The 14,731-nt window shown below is 38.6% G+C and overlaps 1 protein-coding gene and 1 pseudogene across 1 annotated transcript; one reads left to right on the top strand and one right to left on the bottom strand.

Moving 5' to 3' along the window:
- Positions 1-11,138: 11,138 nt before the first annotated feature.
- On the top strand, positions 11,139-11,579 carry LOC133308073 (putative calcium-binding protein CML19). Its single transcript, XM_061508664.1, has one exon. It carries the CDS (start codon positions 11,157-11,159, stop codon positions 11,577-11,579), a length of 423 nt encoding a protein of 140 aa, XP_061364648.1. The 5' UTR covers positions 11,139-11,156.
- Positions 11,580-12,073: 494 nt separating this feature from the next.
- Positions 12,074-14,494, bottom strand: LOC133308061 (protein LYK2-like; annotated as a pseudogene).
- Positions 14,495-14,731: the final 237 nt, after the last annotated feature.

Genomic DNA, 14,731 nt, shown 5'->3' with positions numbered 1-14,731 from the left:
AATGGTCTCTTCGAGGAATTTTGGATAGAGTCTAGTATTATACACCAGACGACTGCTCCATATGCACCTCAATCAAATGGGATTGCAGAGAGGAAAAATCAGACGCTAAAGGAAATGATGAATTCTATGTTGATCACGTTCGGTTTACCACAGAACTTGTGGGGGGGGGGGGGGGATAGCCATTTTGATGGCTAACTATTCTATTAATAAAGTGCCCCATAAGAAGACAGAGAGCATACCATTCAAAGTATGGAAAGGAAAGAAACCATCATTTAAATACTTGAGAGTGTGGGGGTGCTTGGCTAAGGTCGCGGTTCTTAAACCTAAAAGGTTGAAAATTAGACCTAAAATTGTGGATTGTGTATTCATTGATTATGCACTTAATAGTAGTGCATATCAATTTTTTGTTTATAAATCCGATGTCTCAGATATACATGTTAATACGGTTATTGAGTCAAGGGACATTACGTTCTTTGAAGATGTATTTTCGTATAACAAGGTATATGAATCAAGTGGTAATAATGATAATAACGTTGTGAAACCTCAGGATTCTATGACTAGTGTCGATCCTGTAGAGGATGAATCTAGACATAGTAAGAGGCAAATGACCAGCACATCCTTTAGACATGATTTTCTGACATTTCTATTAGAAAATGAGCCTCGAACGTATAAAGAGGCTATAACGTGCCCAAAAGAGCCATTCTGGGAAGAGGCTATCAATAGTGAAATTGAATCTATCTTGTCGAACCACATTTGAAAATTGGTAGACCTTCCTTCTGACAATAAGCCTCTAGGAAGTAAGTGGGTCTTCTAAAGGAAGATGAAGGAAGATGGCACTATTGATAAGTATAAAGCTAGGATTGTGGTAAAAGGCTACACACAACGAGAAGGTCTCGACGATTTTGATATTTATTCACCTGTAACAAGGATTACGTCCATTAGGATGTTGACCGTGGTAGCAATGTTAAATGAGTTATAAATACATCAAATGGATGTTAAGATCGCCTTCTTGAATGGCAACTTAGAAGAAGAGATCTACCTGGAATAATTCGTTGTCCCAGGACTAGAACGAAAAGTTTGTCGCTTGATAAAATTCCTTTACGGGTTAAAACAAGCTCCAAAACAATGGCATGCGAAATTTGATAAAGTTATGTTATCGAATGGTTTCAGTATTAATGAATATGACAAGTGTGTCTATATTCAAAATATTGAGAAAGGGTTTGCTATAGTTTGTCTTTATGTAGACGACATGTTGATAATGGGTAACAATAATCAAATGATTAAAGCTACTAAGCAATTGCTTACCAATAAGTTTGACATGAAAGATATGGAGATAACAGACATTAGTTTAGATATTAAAATCCATAAAACATCTGGAGGGTTGGCATTGTCATAGGCTCACTATATTACTAAAATTCTTGAGAAATTCAAGAGTTTGAATATTGCTCCTGTAAAGAACCCCATAGATTCTTTCTTAAACTGTTGAAGAATACTAGCACAAAAAGAGTATGCTCAAGTGTTAGGCAGTCTTATGTATATTATGAACTGCACTAGACCTAAAATTGTCTATGTAGTGAGCATGTTAAGTCGCTTTACTAGTAATCCAAACGACCATCATTGGAAAGCTATGGTAAGAGTTTTGGGATACCTGAAGCACACTGAAAACTTTGCTTTGCATTATGAGAAGTACCCTGCAGTTATATAAGGGTATTATGATGCAAACTAGATCAACGACTCTAATGACACTAGATCCACAAGTGGATATGTATTCACCCTTGGTGGGGGTGTTGTGTCTTGAAGTCGTCCAAGCAAACTTGTATATCAAGATCTACTATGGAAGCAGAGTTTATTGCTTTAGATAAAGAAAGTGAGAAAGCCGAATGACTTCGTAATTTTATTGAGGATGTTCCCAATTAGCCAAAGTCGGTACCAACCATATGCATACATTGTGATAGCCAAGATAATATTGGAAGGGCTAGGAACATAATGTATAATGGTAAGTCTAGACATATACATCATAGACATGATACCGTGAGATAACTACTCTCTAGTGGAATCATTACAATTGACAATGTGAAGTCTAAAGAGAATATAGCAGATCTGTTGACTAAAGGGATTCTTAAAGAGTTGGTTGAGAATTTGTCGAAAGGAATGGGTTTAAGGCTTATCAATTGTTGATCATTGCAGTAACTCTACCTTGATAAGTGGAGATCCCATGAACTAGGTTCAAAGAGACAACTAAGTAATGATCGACTGTTAACACTGTGGAGTTTCTAAGCTTATACTCATTCCTATGTCAAGACAATGTATAGATGATGGTAAACATTTAGGCTTTTAATGATTTTTTAATCTAATGTGTTCAGATGATGTATGTTGGATTACATCACAAGGAATCACCTATGTGAGTGTGAAGTGAGGGTCGTTTCTATTAGAATTTATAAAGGCCGATTCTCTAGAACACTCACAGAACCATGCAGGTGTCCAGGGCTAAAATGGACACAACAATGAAGACCAACAATGTTAGGGAAGCAATTGTGTCACTCCTATTGTCTTGATGTACACAAAAGGTCGATGGTTGAAGTCATTATGACCACCGATTGACCGAGTACACCCAAAATTTTTAACTACAGAAGGTTCAAAGGTGACCCCTACCTATCTCGATGCAATTATTTCTCGCTGAGGAATCGCACTTTGCATTCATGGTCATGTGCATTTGGTCACAATGAATTAACTTCTTATCCATGTGGGAGATTATTGGATTTTTGTGTCTAAATCTCATGGGTTATGAATAAGAAGTGGGTTGAAAAAAAAGAGAAGGAGGGAAGGTGAAAAGGGTGTGTAGATAGAAGTCCAACATTGGACAAGAAATGAGAAGTGGAAAGGTTATAAGCCTTCCACTTCACCTCTCTAGTTTGTTGAGGAGGGAGGACGTAAATGGGCCTTGGTCCACCACACGCGCGCATTGCCGCTGCCACTGTTTGGCACGACACGACATGGTGTGAGATAAAAATTAATTTTTTTTTTTATCTTTCTGTCCAAGCAGCCCCTAGTGTTAGTGCATTCTGCCATAGACTTAGTGAGTGCAATTTCTCAAGCATTTGGTTGTCTTCGAGGGGGCTCCGAATTAGTAGTTCCATCACATTCTAGAGACGAAATCCGTTCTATCCTGAGGGACAATTGTCCACATTCCTTTGGCACCGATAAATGGGATAAATTATCTTAAGAAGACAACACACATTGGGCGGATTTTCATGATATACGTATCTATTTCTAGCATTTTGGAAGTTTGTTCATAATCTTTTTTAGGGTTCGTTTTTTCTACAGTCAATGTAGATAACTTATTTACATTGAGCCTAAAACGACATCGTTTTGAGGCGGAAATCAATGTATTTTTGTAATTATAATTTATTTCAGGGTTATAATAGTCTTTTTCATTATAAATTTTTAATTTTTCAACTCGAAACGACGTCGTTTTAGCAGCGAATGTAGATAACTTATTTACCTTCACTTTAGAAACATTAAAGTTTTTTTTTTATTATAATATATTCGTGACACGAATTCAGATCTTTTCGATCATTTACAACATTCACATCATGTGGTTTTTCTTTTGAAGAGAGAAGTGTGATTGCACCAGGCTTGGAAACTGACACGTGGAAATGCAAACTGATACAACGGTTGGTTTAGCATGCGAAGAACGGGTCACCCTTAACTGTGTACTTTTTTCTTCCAAATTACACGTTTTATAATTCTGTATAAAAGTCTTCGAATCTCGACTCAGGAGTCGACATCTTATTAAAATCCTTAAGGCAAATGTGGACAACGTAGAAGTTATTTAACAATAAAAAAATTGGGCGAAATCCATTTTTCTAATTTCGTAAAATGGTTCTCATTTGACAGTCGTAAAGTTATAATTCTAGAAGATGTTCATTAATTACCCCAATATATAACTTGACACCAACAGTTCTTAAAATTTTTGCTGTATATATAAGCATTGTTAGTAAAATCGGACTGGACCGGGATAGTGATGAGTTTAATCGAAAATCGGACCACCAAACATAGAACCCGGTTCAAGTTGAGAGTGACATTTACCACTAAGCCACTCCAATATTTGTGTTATATAGCCTCAATTATTATATTAATTATATACTATTTTATTTATGTAATTCAACCAGTTCAACCAATAACCTATTAATTTGGTATCTGATCAAATCGATGACCGGTTCAAATTTAATAATATTATGTACGAGAATGGAAAAAATACTTTTATTAAATTAGTTTTACTTAAATTAAGCATGTAATGGTGTTTTTATTCTTTAAATTTTAATGAATTAATATCAAAATATACATTACATTAAATTAAGGATATACATTTACCGAAAAAAATTAAATATACATATTTATGTAATCTTAATTTAATAGAGTTTTATCCTTATATATACAACAATCGCGGGGCTTTTTGACCCTTTTGCCCCTCATTAATTAATTAATAACCAATTTTCCCCTGATCAAGAACTATCCACCAACCTGCCCTCTTTTAGTCGACTACCTTGCTGTTTTAGTCGAGCAATTGGTCAATCTTCAGAAAGTGGACTACCGCAAATTTAGTCGACTAAAAAATCATCTTAATCGACTACATTTTTGGGATATTTAGTCGACTAAGTATTGATATTTAGTCGACTAAATATCGACGGATTTGTTTTTTAAAAACCCCCCATTCGGCAGAGGGGGAGTAGGATGACCTAATCGACTAAGGAGGCGGCCCAAACCCCAAATCCGCAGGAGCAGCTGAAGAACGCCCCAAACCCTTCCCTTAGGCGTGTGGATTGCCCCCAAATTTGGTCCAAATCGTGAAATCTGAAGGATAGGTAAGGTTTCTTAACTTGCATTGTGTTTTAGGTTTAGGAATTTTTTGTATTTGTTTGTTGTCCGAATTTGTGAACTCTAATCAAAGCGTTTGTTGTAGGTTTTGTAACCCTAATCTACTAAGGTTTATTTTTTTGCATTGTGTGAATTTTTTTGTTTGAAAAGTTTGTATGTGGCAAATGTTTGCTTTTGGTTTACAGCGCTTATGTTGCAAGTTTTCATTACCATCATGACATGTTTCATATAGTTAAATGCTGACATGTTTCATTGTAGGTACCCTAAACAAATGACGAGCCGCAGAAGACCAAGCGATGAGGGCAATGAGTCACTTGAGAGACGCACCAAGCATAGGCAAGAGCGGCCTTCTTCGTCAAGGCGACAAGACGAAGAGCCTGATACTGTTGACCTCCCGTATGGGTATCTGTTTGAGGACGACCCTGCCGTCCACGCTTCATTCGTACGTGACCATTTGAACCGGCCGTTATGTGCTCCAAAATCTTTGGATACAGCCTTTTGATAAGGAGGGATTTGAAATTGTGGGGGTGTTGGAGGCGGCACATCTGAGGGTGTTGGCCGAGACCCTATGTCCGTATTCAGAGCTTATGGTGCGGGCCTTCTACCATAACCTCAGCTACGTACAGGGCGAGCTGAGGTCGAGGGTCTGTGGAATAGAGATCATCATGACGGCACCTGCATGGTTGGAGATACTCGGCTATGATTTTGACTCTTCTCAGACTGTGGTGTATGACGCTGATAGTGGTGTAGTACTTCCAGGATATGTACGAGAGGATGCCGTGCAGGAGCAGAGAAGAGTCCGTGGGGAACACTTGCACTATACGGTGGGGTTGCTTTCTGTGGAGTCCCGTATACTACACTATGTCCTCACCCACGTTATGTTTCCGCGATCTTTTAATCATTCCAGGGTGTTGGAACATGACATTCCCATTATGTGGGCTATCCGACATGCCCAGATGGTGAACTGGAGGCACTATATCTGTTGGTTTATGTTTAAGGCCAAACATAAGGGTCATCTTCCATACGCCTGTCTGGTACAGAGGATATTGGTTCACTTTGGTGTTCCCATGGAGACTGAGCTGTTGAAGAAGACCACGGGCTATAATTGCAAGTTCGGAAAGCGTCTATTGGAGCAGTGCAAGATTACTAAGAACACGAGATCGGGTGTGTGGGAGTTTAGTGGTATGCCCCAGGTTGAGGTTCCTTATGTTGCCCCAGATGACCATATTGTTGAGCCAGATGTGGAGGAGGAGGAGGAGGAGGAGGATGTGGCTGAGGTTGAGGAGATAGCTGAACCTGAAGGTGGATTTTCACTGCGTGATGTCATGAAGGGCATAAATGCAATGACAAAGAAGATAGGAAAGATGGCGCTGGCACATAAAAAATGGAGAAAGAAAGGGAATGAAAGGTTTAGACACATACATGGAAGGTTTAAGGGTGTGGAAGACAGGCTTGCTCGTCTGGAGCTTGCAAGAGGTGGTCAGGTAGCTGAGGCAGCAGGGGATGGGGGTCATGTGTCAGATGAGGACAACTCGGAGACGGACACGGACGGGGATGACGAGTAGATTTAGGGTGTACATCATGTTATTATGTTTTGTTCATGTATTTCCTTTAAGTCGTTGATGTAATGTAACTTTTTTTAATGAATGCAGAATTGTTATGTTTTTTGGATCTATGTTATGTTGTGTAATGAATTTAATTCCATTTCAATATTGTATAACTTATGAATGGAACCTTTTTAGCAATTTGATCATCACGGCACAAAACAATATTGAACAGGTCACATTCGTCCATAACACATCACAGCAAATCAGTACATGTGTTTAAAAAGGCTACATCTTGTATTGTTAACCGTAAACAAACGTTATGACAACATACGACTTGGTTTTAGAAATTTAATGTCCACATGGGTTTTTTGACTCGGAAATTATGCTCCCTAAGTCACACTCCCTTAGTGGATCAGTGTAGAGTGGAGACCTAGGGCAAAAAACATGTGTAATTCGGATTTGGGGTCCTAAACCAACAATTTAGTCGATTAACCTGTACTGGTTTAGTCGACTAACCTAGTTGACTAACCTAGTCGACTAAACCAGTACAGGTTAATCGACTAAATTGTTGGTTTAGGACCCCAAATCCGAATTACACATGTTTTTTGCCCTAGGTTTCCACTCTACACTGATCCACTAAGGGAGTGTGACTTAGGGAGCATAATTTCCGAGTCAAAAAACTAAGATGAGTCAAATACAAATATCATGACATCAAATACAAACATAGCACCGTCATTACATTCAAATACAAACATCATGACATCAAATACAAACATAGCACCGTCATTACATTCAAATACAAACATCATGAGATCAAATACAAACATAGCACCGTCATTACATTCAAATACAAACATCATGACATCAAATACAAGCATATAAAACCATAAATGCCTATAATGTTAAACCATCAAAACATTAAGCCCTTCCCCTGCTTCCTCCGCGATTCATCTTGTATTGGGAATCCTCATAGGACATGTACGTTTGTTGTGACCAATTTCCTTACACAGGCTACATCTACTCTGACTGCTTGTCGGTTGAGACTTAACCCAATCCATCTCATTCTGTATCCTTGACGATTTGGGTCTTCCTTGTGCACGTACCAAAGATGCATTTGGGATAATGGTTGGGCCATCAATTTGTGGAATCAACAACTCATTGTCCATTGGATACCAATGAGCAGCATATACCTTATCAATTTGTGCAATTGAGAACACAGGATCAACATAATCATAGTGGTTCAACTTTTCTACCTTGCACACCGCTAAGACGTGACTGCAAGGAAATCTTCTAGATGTGAACCGTCCACATTGACATTTGCGATTGAGCAAGTCCACCCTCATTATGTCACCTGCATCATGAGTTGATTGATTGTAGGCATCCTCAACTTCAAATAGCTGCAGGTCCCTATCAAAAACCCGCACACGGAGGCTCACTGTTAATTGATCATTTTTTTGGATGATATCCTCAACTTTTTTTGCAATTCTCCAACCCTTTGCCTTTGCCTTTTGGATCTTTTCACGTCTCTTGACGAAATACTCAACAAGTCTACTTTGAGTCATCTTCACCAATGCTGTTATAGGCAAATTACGTGCACCCCTCAGGACCTTATTCACACACTCAGATAAGTTAGTCGTCATGTGACCAAACCTCCGACCGTCCTCATCGTAAGACCTGCACCATTTTTCTTTGGGAATCTGATCTATCCATGAAGCTACTTGAGGGTTACTGTCGATAAAATCCTGGAATCTGATATCAAAATGAATCTTTGAACTCAAGTACCCTGAAATACAAAATGATGCGTTAGATACAAAAGGATGAATTATATACAATTTGTACATATTAAAAAGAAGATTGTACCTAGCTTCATCAGGGTTTTCTTTAATTCCACATCTCTGAACTTAGTGTTAAAGTTTCTTCCGATGTGGCGTAGACAAAACACATGATACGCAAATGGTGGCTGCCAACCGGCATGATCTCTTACAGCCCTGATGATGCTGGGATGACGATCGGATATTAGACAAATGTCATGCTTATGCGTGACGTGAAAATGCATGAGGCTAAGAAACCACGACCAATCATCCAATCTCTCACCAGGAGGAACAATAGCAAATGCAATAGGGAGAATGTAACCATCTCCATGCGTGCCATCAATTTGGATTATGGGTTTACAATATTTGAAGGCCTCAATGCACTGGTGAAAGGTCCAAAATACTCGGTGAAAGACAGCCTTATCCGTATACACTCGACGTTCATCAACACATTGGTCCGTATCAATCTTGAACACAGAACCCACATTAACATGCGTCATGTATGTCAGCCAACCAGGCAAGAATGCATACGATTTATCCCAGTCGCCAAATAACTTGACAATGGCTTTCATTTTAGCCTTCCAAGCTTTCCTGTAAGATATGTTGTATCCATACAAACGTTGTACCCTCTCTTGAATAAGAACTGGCTTCAATGATGGATCTTCCTTTAACATACCTATATAAAAAAAAAACACCGGCCAACAGTCAGAATACAAACTGATTAACGTTAACATACCTTAGGAAGTTAGATATATCGAATAATACATACTGATAATGGTTGCACATATCACATCAGAATCCAACTGTCTATGATCCCGGGTAAGACCTTGGTTTAGGCAGGTGTGTTCTTTAACCCATTTACTAACCACCCAAGTATTTCCATTCTTCGGCAACAATGCCCTCACATACCAGGGACATCCATCATTATGGTGTCGACACTTCATCACAAATCTATGGTCATCACTTTTTGCCACAACGGCAGTACGGTGAGCCTTCATACAATATAATTTGACTGCATGTTGCATTTCAGATTTGCTACGAAACTCCTGATACAAATATAAAGGATCCCCTAATTGCCAGCCACCGTGATCATCATCGTCACCATACAATATCTTCGTCTCATCATTAGGGTGGGCCCAATTAATGAAGGTATAATGTGAGCTTTCATTCCAAAATGGCTCGACCTCAGAACCTACGGATGCATTATAATGCCATCGTCAATACCATTCATAACAAAAAAAATAATTGCTAAATTAAATCTTTAAAAAATAAATCTTACCACTGCTAACAGGGTCAACACGAAGTGGTCTCGTAACCTGCGAACCCGGGGATGGTGAGCTTGTGTCAGCGTCGAAATCACCCTCTACGTCAGTATCTGACGTGTCACCTAGTGGAATAACACTCTCAGGTTCACCGTCCTCATCGATGTCCATATCGGCATCCTGTTCATCCTCATCTATTTCCCGCAGTGTTATCTGACTTATGACATGTGCAGGTGCAGATAAATTGACTACTCTTTCTTCATGACCAAAATACGGTTCACTTCTTGTATGCATGGGTGCAGATGAAGATTGACCACAATCTAATTCAACATATATCTCAATAAAATTTTGAAATTTTCGGTCAACAATTGCATCAATGACACATTCGACATCTTCATCATCACATATATCGTTACCAATGTAGTAAATAGCATCCTTACCAACTGTTGTCTCTACCCTGGCAATCATCCGTTGAACGCATTGGCTGCCTTGCAAACCCAATTTTTGCTGAATTCTCTCCTTTAACTCATTGTATGTAGTGCCCCGTTTGATTTTCAACATTTTCGTTTTTCCTTCAAATTGAACACCATTGGGGCCTTCATAATGCTTTCCATCATAGTAGATCATTGTCACATACATGTTTGGACTTGTGCTCATCTTCCTCACGAAATTGGGACTTGGGTTCTGAAATTGGGGGTTTGGGTTCAGATTTTGGGGTTTGGAATTGGGCAATGACAATGATTTCACAATATTAGGTCTGTAGAGATGGTGGGATGAAATACAATCGGATTGAGAGGATTACACATGAACAAAGGGAGCTATTTAGGTTTACACAACAACAACAATCGAAATGAGACCGAAAACATGGAAAATATAGGGTTTCAGTCGACATTTAGTCGACTAAATATCGATACTTAGTCGACTAAATATCCCAAAAATGTAGTCGATTAAGATGATTTTTTAGTCGACTAAATTTGCGGTAGTCCACTTTCTGAAGATTGACCATTTGCTCGACTAAAACAGCAAGGTAGTCGACTAAAAGGGGGCAGGTTGGTGGATAGTTCTTGATCAGGGACAAATTGGCTATTAATTAATTAATGAGGGGCAAAAGGGTCAAAAAGCCACAATCGCGGTCTCTAATATAAGCAAATAAGTGTATATCTTTTCCTTATTTCATTTAAAATAAATCACGATCTTAGAATGGTAAATATATCCTTACTTACTCACTCAAAAAATATACTTTATTTTTTTTTATCTTTTACGTTACAAATGGTCTGCTTATTTTCTAGAAATTTCGACTTAGTGGATTGTCTTTTAATTTTTTGTATTTTTGAAAGAATCCGAGTGGGTTGGTAATGTTAAAATTTACATAGTCAACTTCGATTACTGTTTTTCGTCAGTGTTCTCACTTTGAATGTCAACTCATGTAACATGTTTGTGTGGCACAACAATCTTTGACGGCTTCAAAGTGCCCCATGCATGACGATAATACAAGTCCATAGACGGTGTTGCACTCTCACACCCGGTCATGCAAGTCAATGGGTCAACCCCATCATCCCTATTATATATATGTACCTCTTCATCTATATTCTTATATATATGCCATTTAGTTGCATAATTAGAGTTATATAACTTATACATATATACATATATAGACTATGGACAAGGTGACTCAGTATGTGCGTGTGTTCAATCACTTTGATGAAAATGGAGATGGCAGGATATCACCGTCGGAGTTGCGGCAATGCGTAGTGGCGATCGGGGGCAAGTTGTCGCCCGAGGAGGCAGAGGCCGCGGTGGAGCTTCTGGACTTGGATGAGGATGGGTTGGTGGGGTTGGATGATTTTGTGAGGTTTGTGGAGGGAGGGAAAGAGGAAGAGATAGTGAATGACCTAAGAGAGGCTTTTAAGATGTATGAAATGGAAGGGTGTGGTTGTATCACACCAAAGAGTCTCAAAAGGATGCTTGGGAAATTGGGTGAGTGTAAGAGTCTAGAAGAGTGTCAAGCTATGATAGCTAGATTTGATCTTGATGGAGATGGGGTACTCAATTTTGATGAATTTAAGGTCATGATGCTGTAACGTCCCTTAATTTCCTAGAGTCTTGTTTACTAGTTTGTTTATGTATTTGGTATATAACATAAAGTTTAATATGTACTTAAATTTTTTCTTGGCAGGTTTTTTAATGTAGTTTGATATTAGGAGAGACTATTTGATCATCTCTACAGTTTTATTGCTTCTCTTTTCTGGCTTTCCTTCTCTCTCTTATTCATTATTCTTTGGAGTATTGTATAAATTATACTCATTACTTTTTTTTTTTTTATCAATTAGAGTATCAAACATAAATAAAATAAAGTAGTCTGGTCATTTTATTCTTGTCCATACCAAATAAACATAAAAATTATGACTTTGGAAAATAAGATTGAAAAATTAACATAGCAAGGATGTTTTATTTTAATAACCAAAAAAAGTGAGCCAATTACTTCATAGCAAGAGCCAAGGACCAAATATGTTGAACTTAGTTACCAGAAACTAGGATGATGGTTATACCTTGTTTGGGTCATTCACTGGATTATTTAGTGTTTTGTACTTACTACCTTCACCAAATGTTTGCATGAGCTTTCACAGACCAATATGTGTTGCTCTTCTTCTGTTAATTTCTCCACCAATCTTGATTGCTTCTCAACAACTTCCCCAGCACTTGGTCTCAAAGAAAAATCTTCCTCCACACAAGCACTAGCAATATTGGCCAAAGTCACAGCTGCATCAAATGAATAGTCTTCACCTAATGTACTATCCATCCACTCCCTTGGTTCATTCTCATGATTTTCTGACTTCAAAATGGACTTTATTTTATCTATAAGCCAAACACTTCCTTCCCCCTTATCATTAGGCATACTTATAGGTCTTTGGCCAGACAAAACTTCCAACAAAACCACCCCAAAAGCAAACATATCAACCTTTGGGGAAACTGTACCTCGTTGCATGTATTCAGGTGCCAAATAACACAGACTCCAAGATTCAGTGTTGGTTGAATAGGAATGTGGGTCCTCAGTGTCATTCTCAACACTCCTTGCCATCCCAAAATTGCCTATCTTTGCACCAAACTCTTCATCTAAAAAGATGTTCCTGCTCTTTACATTTCTATGCACATAGCTTGGTTTCATAACATGATGCATATAATGCAAGGCTTTGGCTACATCAAGACATATCCTAAGCCTCTGGCCCCATGTCAAGAAGCAATAGCAGGAAGCAATGAACTGGTTATTGATGCCCAAGCCACCATGAAGCCAATCTTTCAAAGATCCATTTTTACATACTCAAAGACCAAAAATGATTGTGGACCCTTTATGAAGCATGTTCCCAGAAGTCTAAGTATGTTGGGATGATGATCAAGTGCATCATTGAATCGATCAAAATCTATCTTTGACACCATCTCTGTCTTTGTACATTTTATTGCTATGTTCTTCCCATATAGATGACCATAATAGACAGAACCCTCAATGTGATTGCTGGAATTGAAGTTCTCAGTTGCTTTATTCATATCTTCAACAGTGTACGACTCCAGCAACATTGTGATATCAATAATTTTTCCATCAAGAGTAGTGACCTGAGATCCTTCAAATGAAACTTTGTTGCCATTGGTTGTTCTTATAGTAGAATTGTGATGCTGTAGCTCCACATCACTCCCTCTACATGAATTCTCTTCCTTCTTCTTATTCTTCAATCTGGCATAAGAGAAAACTGCTACAAAAACAATGCAGAATACAACAGCAACCACAACCACCCCAATGCAGAATTCAGTCTTCCACATATTTGACTTCTTTTGTGGACTTATTACCGGGATGCTTGTTGATGGAAAACAACTTGAATTGGATTCATGGGGTTTAGGCAAAGAATCAAGAATAGGCTTCCCATTGAGTGGAATCAGAAGAGAGGTAAAGGGTGTAAGCATTTCAGGTATAAAGAATTCAGGTGATATGTGATTTGCAAAAGCAATAGCTTCTATTGTAATATTGAACTTTTAAGTCAAATTGGAAATTTTATCACCTTCTCTTACTGCATAAGAAAGCACAAGTCTTGGTTTTGGGATGACCTTTGATGAAAATGGCCAGGCACATCTCAATGGGATCATCAATATAACTTTATCAAGATTCCATGGTGACACACCAGGGTTCTTTTGCAGGATAGCCTTGAAAGTTGTCAAGCCCTTAAGTGATTGAACAATACCATAAAAGCTCTCCCCTTTGATACAAGTTTTGGTTAATTCAGCCTCAAAGATACCACCTTTGCATTTGCAATCAATTGGAATCAAAAGAGGTTGATCTTGGTAGAAAAACTTAGTTTCTTCATGTTGAGATATTCAAGTGTTACGAGTTCCACATTGGTTGGTAGTGAGTTAAGTGAAAAGTATATAAGTGGAAGGACCTATAAATCCATTGCCTTAAGGTTTTGGGTTGAGATGTGGTATCGGACCCACTTAGTGTATTTGATCCACTTAGCCCATTAGTGGTGATCCTCGCCACGGGCTCCTCCCTAAACCAGCCTGACTGTGGTATCAGAACCGGGTAGTGCTCGAGCTAGCTTGGTGATTGGCTAGGAGGCGGGTTGAGTACTTGGGCCCTGGAGGTGTACTCGGATGGTAATGAGTTAAGTAAAAAGTATATAAGTGGAAAGACCCATAAACCCAATGCCTTAAGGTTTTGGGTTTAGATGTGGTATCGGACCCACTTAGTGTATTTGATCCACTTAGCCCATTGGTGATGGTCCCCGCCACGGGATCCTCCCTGGACCTTGCCTGACACTTCAGAGAAACCATTTGCTTCTGCAATTAAGTGATGGTTGATTCCCAAGTGACTCATTTTTATTGCAAAGGTAGAATGTGGGGATGTTCTCTCATAGCTCTGCAAGTCTTTTCCCACTGAGAGGACAAACAACCATAGGAACAAGACCATAGCTCTAATGTCGAGCTTAGACATCATTTCTGCTGTATCCATGATCCCTCAGCTCCAATATGGAATGGCCTAAAACTCTTTCTCACACTCTTTGATAGTTAATATTTTGGATCAATTCAAACTAAGATATGTAGCAGAAATTTTCAGAGCTGTTAAGAGTCATGTTTCTTGGGGGATTAAGCTTTGGACTATGAATTGTGTGATTAAGCTCCACACTATAATTGTAAAATTTAATTAGGCTAATAAAAATGTTAGAATATTTAGAAGATATCATATATC

Source organism: Gastrolobium bilobum, unplaced genomic scaffold (assembly GCF_033153095.1).
Source record: "Gastrolobium bilobum isolate Gb01-03AN ecotype WA unplaced genomic scaffold, APGP_CSIRO_Gbil_v1 utg4103, whole genome shotgun sequence".
NCBI lineage: Eukaryota > Viridiplantae > Streptophyta > Magnoliopsida > Fabales > Fabaceae > Gastrolobium > Gastrolobium bilobum.
The sequence above is the reverse complement of the archived record's forward strand: the minus strand, read 5'-3'. Positions and strand labels throughout refer to the sequence as shown.

What these genes read in the sequence shown, in the direction of transcription:
- LOC133308073 (XM_061508664.1), top strand. Translation starts at nt 11,157, where the DNA reads ATGGACAAGGTGACTCAGTATGTGCGTGTGTTCAATCACTTTGATGAA.